Consider the following 9,653-nt stretch of genomic DNA (forward strand, 5'->3'; position numbering starts at 1 on the left):
GGAGGGAGAGAGGGAGAGAGGGACAGAGAGAGGCAGAGATAGAGATAGAGATAGATAGATAGATAGATAGATAGATAGATAGATAGAGAGAGAGAGAGAGAGAGAGATGTATCTACCCCATCTAAAACATTCTTTTTGACATGAGACAAAATCCCCAGTGGGGGAGCCCCAACAAGCCCCTCATAGCATGAGTCTAAATAAAACCCTCCCTTAAGGTGTCTCTTGTCAAGTGCTTGCTCTCAGTGAAATAAACAGTAACAGACAGAGCCCCTTGGTACTAAGGAATGAGGAAAATCACTGTGGGTTGTGCCAGTTCTGAATGGTCACTAATGCTCTGATTGGTAACTAATGCTCTGATGTCACAGACAGCCATTGTGAGGAATGTCCAAGATCTGACCATATAATGCACTGTCTGGGCTGTTTTGTGTCCTTCTGTGCAGTGAGCTGTTTGGTGGTGAACTGCGGGACTTGGTGGTTGACTCAGATTTGGACTTCGGTGATTGTTTGGATTTTGACATTGAACATCAGCTACACTTCCACAGAGTGAGTTCTTTCCTGCTGTTTACTTTCCATGAACTCAGAGGTCTGGATTTCTGTTTATGTGACGTTGTTCATTTGGGGGCTTTGTTTACAGCTTTGCCTTCCTGTTTGTTTGTTTGTTTGTTTGATTATTTTCATTTTCCTTTCTGGATTAACATCCATGTATTTTTCTTCCTTCCTTTCCCCTTCCCTTCTTCCTTTATCTTCCCTTCTTTAGTTTGCTGTGTTTTCTTGGTCTTTGGGGATTGGGGTTGTTTGTATGGTCTTGGCCAATTTGGAACTTTCTGTGTAGACCAGGGTAGCCTCAAACTCAAAGATTTGCCTTCCTCTGGAATCCTGTGATGAAATGTGGGAAGAAACCTGAATGGTTTCTTGGCCACCATCCATATTTCTTTACCTGACTTCTCTTTTGACTTTGTCACTTTCTGTTACTCTCTATCTCAGCCTGCCTCTCATCCTCCAGTCCCCTCATAGTTTCCGTTTCCTTTAATCCAGCTGAAAACAACCAGTGTGCTGCATATAAGGAAAAACTTGTGGTATTTGTCTCTGTTGGGCTACGGTATTCTGTATAACAAAATGGCCTTTAAGTACATTCATTTCTTGAAAAAAAAACCTGACAAATTTTCATTCTTATTCATAGGTGCTGTGTGTCTGTTGCCGCCATCCCATGTAGATACTGTGTTTGTCTAGTGGGGCAAGTTGCATCCCACACATTACTGGGTAAAGCTATCTTGATGTTCAAGTGTGGCCCTTAGCTCAGGGCTTTCACTTCATAATGGATGCCTCAGGTAAGCTTGTCAGTGTTCTGTCCTTTGAAATGGGGATCCTTGTTCTCCTGGCTAAAATGTTGTCCTCCATCACCCTTGCTCTCTTTCTGCTCTGAGCCTTCTTCCTTCTTTCCATCCTCTGTGTTTGTCTTTGCTTTGTTCTGGTTTCCCTCTGTCCTTGAGGCAGAGCAAGACTTGTCTGTGGAGGTGTCTGTGACTTTTAATCTCAGAATCTCTTTTGTGACTTTCTCAAAAGGAATGCTAATTTGTTTTCCCTGCCATTTTTACTTGCTGTAGCTCCTGGTGACTCTGACCAAGAGAAGGGAAGTGTGATGATGTCGAGGGAGCTGGAGTCCAGTTGCCATGAAGGGAACACCCTGGCACATCATTACTATATCCTGGGTACCCTAGATCAAGGGTCCTTTGCCCAAGTCAAAGTGGCTGTCCACCTTATGACCCAGACCATGGTAGCCATCAAGATATTGAAAAGGGGCCCAAGTATAGACTTTCTAGTAAAGTCCGAGATTGATATTATGAAACGCTTACATCACAGAAACATAATACAGCTTTTCCAGGTTATAGAAAGAAGGTATAAAACCTATCTGGTGATGGAATACGCATCCCGGGGAACTCTGAGGAAACACATCAGCAAGTGTGGGCGTCTGGATGAGGAAGAGGCACGCAGCATATTTAGGGAACTGTCTTTGGCCGTCCACTATATCCACAGTCAGAATATTGCCCACCGAGACATCAAGGCTGAGAACATCCTATTGGATAGGGAGGGGCATGTGAAACTCATTGACTTTGGCTTAAGCAAAAGACTGGCTGCTGGGGAAAAGTGTAAAGGCTTTTGTGGCACAGTACAATATTGTGCTCCTGAAGTCTTGGATAAAAAGGAGTATAATGTCCTTGCAACCGACATATGGAGCATGGGAATCGTATTATATTATTTAGTCGTGGGCCACCTTCCCTTCACAGAGACAGTGCTCTCTGAGTTAAAGTATGAAATCCTATACAGGAGCTGCTGGATTCCATATCATCTGTCACCAGAGATTCAAGACCTATTAAAGGGATTAATGACAAAAGACCCCACAATGAGGCCATCCATAAATGAAATATTGACACACCCATGGCTGTGCCATGATCAAGACAAATTGAGATCCTCAGAGGAAATTCCCAGAGACCCAGACCCAAACATTGCATTTGCAATGTTTCAGATGGGGTGCAAGATTAAAGAACTCAGAGATGCTTTAAGGGAACAGAAGTATAGTCCAGCCATGGCGACATACTTGATTATAAAACAGAAGTCTATCTGGCAGCCCCAGTTTTATCATGATGGAGGCCATGGTGGTTTACTGGACCCTACAAAAGCTGCCAACATTAATGTGACGTTGAGAAGGGTAAACAGTGCCCATAGCCTTTCCATAGTCCCTTCACACACACGCTCTAAGCTGCTTGGAGATGGGAGGAAAGGCTGTAAGAGGAGGCATAGTGTGCCTCCCAGCCTTTCTTGCCATGACTGTAGCTTCATGGACAACACCTCGCCACTGCGATGGCTTATGCCTCACATTGGAAAGGGAAGATTCAGAGAGAAGGAGGGCATCAGCAATTCCACCACTTCATCAGGGAAAAGGAAGTTAATGACGACGACGACGATGACAACAACAACAACAACAACAATAAAAATAACAACCACGTCGTCAGGAACGACATACTCACTGTTCACATCCTCACAATCCTCAGCTTTTGACAACACGCAAGATGTGGCCAGTGAGAGTGCTGAGTCTACAGACAAAAGTAGCAGCTCATCATCTTGGGGGTCCACAACCAGGAGCCCCTTCCCCAGTGCAAAATTCCAGGAAGAGAACATAGGCACAAGTAGCAGCACATGGTCTTGGGGTTCCACAATCAGGAGACCGTTCCCCAGTGCGAAATTCCAGGAAGAGAACATAGGCACTGAATCCCTCCAAGAGAGTAGCTCATCCTCCAGCAAAACATACCATCAGGAGCAGCTCCGAAGGAGGTCCCAGCCTGTGCCCAGAATGCCACTGAGAATGCAGGTCTGGAGGGGCCTGAAGAAGAGGGTTTCCAATGCCTTTAGGAGCTTGTGTTGCTGCCTCCCCGTGGGAAATAGTGAAATAGTGCCAGTCGATGAAAAGTGCTTCAGAGACACAGGCTGATACAAGTAGGTGGGGTGTGATTGGAAAGGATACACTCTCTAGTTCCTCCTTCCCTTAACATATACCAGCATGCACGTTGAGGGCGGTGGTGACATTGGATCTATCAGGCTGGGGAAAAAAATTCCATCCTGTCCTTCCTCCTATGAGGAGTCCTCCAAAACTTGACCTACATGTAGATAGCAGAGGATAGTGGCCCAATGTTAGGCAAGGATGTTTGAAGTTTGGAGAAGTTTGGAGGGATCAGTGGAGCACTTGGGCAGCATCAACCTGAGGTCCCATGTCTGCACAGGGCCAGCACAGCCAAGCATAAGTCCTGCAGATTTCTAAGATTTCTGCTGTCTGTTTCCAGTGCTGTCGGAGGCCCTGTCGTCCCTGGAGGGGATGATACCAGAGTGAAGAGGAGCTTGCTGAGGATGCAGACAGGAGCAGGGAGGAGAGAGCCAGGTAGGAATTTCAGGTGACTAGTGGGAAGCTCTAGCTTATTCTAGAGGCAAAATGTTGCTTTTCCCTGAAGTCTGAAGGAAAACGGTCTGTGCAGTGTTCCTTCTTCCCATCCGATGTAAGGAAGCTCTACACTGGGCATCAGTCACACAATACCTGTGGCCATTTGCATTGATTTTCACAGGACTTAGGAGCCTTGGAACAACCATCCATGGATTGTTCCTGATTACCAAGGAACGTGAGAAGAAACACCTGATTTTAGAGGACAATCAAACACAGTGAGGTTGTCAGCTCAGTGGCCTGTCTCCAGGTGTACTTGTGAGCTGAGGAGACAGTGGTCGTGGAGGCAGAGGAAGGAACCCAGAGGAACTGACCTGTTCCATGTGTCCAAGAGATATATGCGACCAGGTTAGAGGCAGCAATAGACTTGAGAAACCGCGAATCCAGAAGTGAGTACAGAGGGGGCAGAGATGACTCAGCCCCACAGCTCTGCATCAGGCCTCCATAGCATCCTGGATCCTGCAGAGTTACAGTGAGGGAGATCCTGAGGCCCTTACAAAGCTACCAGTTGTAGTTTCTGATTGTGCACATTACACTCAAACTTAAGTCATTTGATGGATATTCTTTACATTTGGTTTGAAACATATACACACATACACGTGCGCGCACACACACACACACACACACACACCCATGCACAGTGGATAATAATGAAGTTTTATTGAAGTGGAAAGAATCTACAGCAAAGAAGGTAATTTCATATTTTGAGTGAGTCCTCCTGGAAACATTCCTCCAGTGTTGTCTTCATTCCCTTCTGACCCATTACCTCCCCATTCTACTGCTTTCTAGGAGGTCTGGGAAGCCAGGATGGACCTTGTACACCACTTTGTCAAAGTATACAAAGCCATGTGCAAGGTGAGGCTTACCTATGGACTGCAATTTGAGGAGATCCGAGGGAAGGTCTGAAGTTCTTGCCACTAGAGACCAGAGAAGTTGCTGGTAAGATGTATTGAAGGGGGCAGGGAAATGTTGATGGTAAAACAGATGAGATATGACAGTATGTGATATTCTCTGAGTGGACAATTGTTACTTGTCCCATTCCCACCAAGTAGAGATACCCAGGGATCCTCAAATGTGTTCAAAAGGAACTGGACTCCTCTGCTTCTTCACATCACTTTCTATTGCAAACTATTGGGTGTATATGAATCATATTTAGCATAGAGTTGTCTCCTGACATGATCATGTCCTTGCTGCTTCCGCCATCCCTGCTGTTGCTGCTGCTTCCCCTGCGGCTGCAACTGCTGCTTCATTCTTCTGTCCATTTCAGGGTGGGAAGGGTCATGAGCTTCTGGAGTCAATTAGTGAGGATTCCAAAGCATCATGCTCGGGAAACTGCAGAAAACACGAGTAACATCACTCAACACAGAACACGGCTTGCAGACAGCCTCATGTACAGGGGACTGGGAAAGGGCCACCTATTTGAGTCCAGCAAACCTGGATGCAATAGGCACTCAGGTGATGCTTCCTGGATCAGGCCATTGGCAAGAGGTGGTCATTTACAGATTCACGACTGGCCTTTTGTAATTCTTTCCAAAACTCCTTGTTTTCAGATCTCCTTCATGGAAGAGGCTCCTATGATTGATACAGGGGTAGGGCAAAGGCAGACCCACAAGTGAGTGGGTTTAGATGAACAAGAAAGATGCACACTGAGCATCTTATCCTGACCAGGATTTGAAGAGAACACTGTGTGAGGCAGCTTGAAGTACTTCCTCCCTAGGAACAGTTCCTTTCTGTTCTGGCAGGAGTCATGTGACCAAGGTAAGGTGCTTCTCAAGTCCCCTCAATCAATCACCTCCACTCTACATGGGGCAAGGGAATATAGCTGGGGGCTAATTGTATTGGTACCACCCATAGAAGTAACATCAACTTATGTCTGCAGAACTGATCAGTTTCTAAGGACCCTGTGTCTGGGTGAAGATCCGCTACCCAGGATGTGGACAGAGAGCTGGGTGACATGCTGTGCCTGCAAAAGAAGTGTTACCAAGAAGCTCCACACAGCAACCTGGCATACCCCCCTTTTTTCGTGAAGGAAGTATGATTATGTTCTTTTCAAAATAAATTTTATTGTCTGCTTCACCTGCCAAATGCCACCACTATTTTTTATATGCCATCTTATCATACTAGTAGGCTTGGTGAACAGAACCTGGGCAATTTGTGATAATCCACCACATTCATTGCCTGCAGTACATCTCTGACTTCTTGCTACACACTAACTGATTTCCATCCTTAGGTCCACGTCCTTCCATTTTAGCATCTCATGTTAGGTTCCTGTATCCGATGTTTTCCTCCTTTCATGGCTGCCTTTGCACAGCATATTACCCTCTCATTTTACCTATCTTCACATTCATGTTTGTGTTTCATTTACTCAGAACTTGGGAGTTGGGTTTGTCTTTTGGTTTGCCTATTGTGACTTGCCCTAGTCCTAGCATTCAGGAAATCTGGGTTTGTGAGATTGTGTCAAGGCCAGCAAGATATTGGGGCACTCTGATCCAGTCAGCAGGTGACTAATCCATAGTCACTGGGCTTGCTTGTGGAGCCATATGCAAAGTGGTGTACCCTTAGGTAATGGAGACTTGGTGTGTGTGTGTGTGTGTCCTTATGCATGCACATGTGCATGTCTGTGTTTATGTTTGTAGGGTGTGTGCATGTGTGTGTACCTTCCATTGGTCACACCTTCTAAAAGTGACACTCCGTATGAAACTATCAGGGCCATTTTCATTCCAACTACTACATTCTACTCTGTAGTCTTATAGCCATATCATAATGCAAAATCATTAAATCTTTCTTTGAATGTCCACATAGTCTCTCCTAGCACCAGCTCTGTTGGAATCTATAAATTTCAATCTCTTAACTGTAATCCTCTGTGAAATCACAAATAAGAAAGAAGCAAATCAAATACTCCTCAAAACAATAGCAGGTTGTATACATTACCCTTCCAAAGGATATAAGGAGAACATAGTGCAGAAATGGGGTGCAAAGGAAGACTGAAAATAAACTGGACACACTCCAAACTCTGCATCTTCATGTCTGATGCCAAAACACTCTTCAGACTTCCAAGTCCTTTCAGCCTTGTTGACTACAATATACTTCTTTTCCTTGGGCTGATTCAACCCAGTGTCAGGTTTCTTCAGGAGATATCCCAAGACTATGGCATCTCCAACATCTTTGAGTCTCCATGGCAATCAAGGCTTCACCTTCACAGATCCATGCAAAGGCCTCTCTAGGCCTCTATGCATGGACACCCCTAACATATGTCTGACCTCAGAGACTTTGCTTCCATGTGAAGTGAGATTCCAGAGGCTCTTTCTTGTACCCTAGACTCTGAACCCCCTAGCCAGAAGGGCAACGTGGCCATGTTGTTAGTAATTGAGCTGGAACATGGCCACTTTATGAAAATACATTGCCTTCTTTTTTTTTCTTTCTCTTTTAATCTTTTTAAAATTATCTTCTTCATTTACATTGCCAATGGTAAAAACTTTCCCAATTTCCCCCCTCCTAAAAGCCCCCCTCCCCAACGATTCCCTACCCCTGCTCCCACCCCCTGCCTCCATGTATATGCCCCTGTACCTGACACACTCCCACCTCCCCCAACACCCCCCCCCCCACCCGTTTCCCTTTGTTAGGGCCTCTATTGAGACTTTACCTGACCAAAGACCACTCCTCCCACTGATGCCCAACAAGGCATTCCTCTGCCACATTTTTGGCTGGATCCATGTGTACCCCTTGGTTGATGGTTCAGTCCCTGGGAGTTTTGGGGTGTCTAGGTATCCAAAGTAATTGCTCTTCCCATGGGGCTATAAACCTCTTCAGCTCCTCCAGACTACCCTCCAGATCCTCCGTTGGGGACCCCCAAGCCCAGTCCAGTAGTTGGTTGCTAGTTTCTGCCTCTGTATTTGTAAGGCTCTGGCAGGGCCCCTCTGGAGACAGCCATGGCATGCTCCTTTTGGTACATGCTTCTCGTCATAGTTTCTGGGTTTGGTGACTGTTTATAGGATGAATCCCCAGGTAGGGCACCTTGCTGGGTGGCCTTTACTTCAAACTCTGCTCCTCACATTGCCTCCCTTGTTGATCCTATGAGTATTTTGTTCCCTTTCTCAGAGGAACCATAGAACCCTCACTTAAGTCCTCCTTCTTCTTGAGCTTCATGTGATGGGTGAATTGTAATTTGTTTATTTTGAGCTTTTGGACTAGCATCTGCTTATTAGTGAGTACATACCATGTGCGTTCTTTTGTGACTGGGTTACCTTGCTCAGGATGACACTTTCTAGTTCCATCCATTTGCCTAAGAATTTCATGAATTCATTGTTTTTAATAGCTGAATAGTACTCCATTATGTATATATACCACATTCTTCTGTTGAGGGACATCTGGGTTCTTTCTAGCTTCTGACTATTATAAATAAGGCTGCTATGAACATAGTGGAGCATGTGTCCTTATTACATGTAGGAGCACTTTCTGGGTATATGCCCAGGAGTGGTAGAGCTGTATCCACAGGTAGTACTATGTCTAATTTTCTGAGGAATCACTAAACTGATTTCCAGAGTGGTGTTACCAGCTTGGAATCCCACCAACAATGGAGAAGTGCTCCTCTTTCCCCACATCCTCTCCAGCATCTGCTGTCCCCTGAGTTTTTCATCTTAGCCATTCTGACTGGTGTAAGGTGGAATCTCAGTGTTTTGATTTGTATTTCCTTGATAACTACAGATGCTGAACATTTCTTTAGGGGCTTTAGAGCCATTTGAGTTTCCTCAGTTGAGAATTCCCTGTTTAGCTCTATACCCCATTTTTTGATAGGGTTATTTGATTCTCTGGAGACTAACTTCTTGAGTTCTTTGTATATGTTGGATATTAGCCCTCTATCAGATGTAGGATTAAAGATCTTTTCCCAATTTGTTGGTTGCCATTTTGTCCTATTGACTATGTCCTTTGCCTTACAGAAGCTTTGCAGTTTTATGAGGTCCCATTTCGATTCTTGTTCTTAGAGCATAAGCCATTGGTGTTCTGTTCAGAGACTTTTCCCCTGTTCCCATGTGTTCAAGGTTTGTCCCCACTTTCTCCTCTATAAGCTTCAGTGTTTCTGATTTTATGTGTAGATCTTTGATCCACTGGACTTGAGCTTTGTACAAGGAGATAAGAATGGGTCGGTTTGCGTTTTTCTGCATGCAGACCTCCAGTTGATCCAGCACCATTTGTTAAAAATGCTGTCTTTTTTCCCACTGGATTCTTTTATCTCCTTTGTCAAATAACAAGTGACCGAATGTATGTGGGTTTTTTTCTGGGTCTTCAATTCTATTCCATTGATTTTTCCTGCCTGTCTGCATACCAATACCAAACAGTTTTTATCACAATTGCTCTGTAGTAGAGCTTGAGGTCAGTGATGGTGATTCCCTCAGAATATCTTTTGTTGTGGAGAATAGTTTTTACTATCCTGTGTTTTTTGTTATTCCAGATGAATTTGAGAATTGCTCTTTCTAGATCTATGAAAAATTGATTTGGAATTTTGATAGCGATTTCATTGAATCTGTAGGTTGCTTTCGGCAAGATGCCCATTTTTACTATATTGATCCTGCCAATCCATGAACATGGAAGATCTTTCCATCTTCTGAGATTTTCTTCAATTTCTTTCTTCAGAGGCTTAAAGTTCTTGTCATATAGACCCTTCACT

The 9,653-nt window shown here is 44.6% G+C and overlaps 1 protein-coding gene across 1 annotated transcript; it reads left to right on the plus strand.

The window, feature by feature from the left end:
* The first annotated feature begins 1,642 nt into the window (after positions 1–1,642).
* On the plus strand, positions 1,643–3,179 carry LOC127684956 (sperm motility kinase X-like). The gene is made up of 2 exons (XM_052181710.1): positions 1,643–2,707; positions 3,051–3,179. The coding sequence occupies exons 1-2, from the start codon at positions 1,643–1,645 to the stop codon at positions 3,177–3,179; spliced, it is 1,194 nt and encodes a 397-aa protein (XP_052037670.1).
* Positions 3,180–9,653: the final 6,474 nt, after the last annotated feature.

The sequence above is a fragment of the Apodemus sylvaticus genome, chromosome 5 (genome assembly GCF_947179515.1).
Source record: "Apodemus sylvaticus chromosome 5, mApoSyl1.1, whole genome shotgun sequence".
Taxonomy (NCBI): domain Eukaryota; kingdom Metazoa; phylum Chordata; class Mammalia; order Rodentia; family Muridae; genus Apodemus; species Apodemus sylvaticus.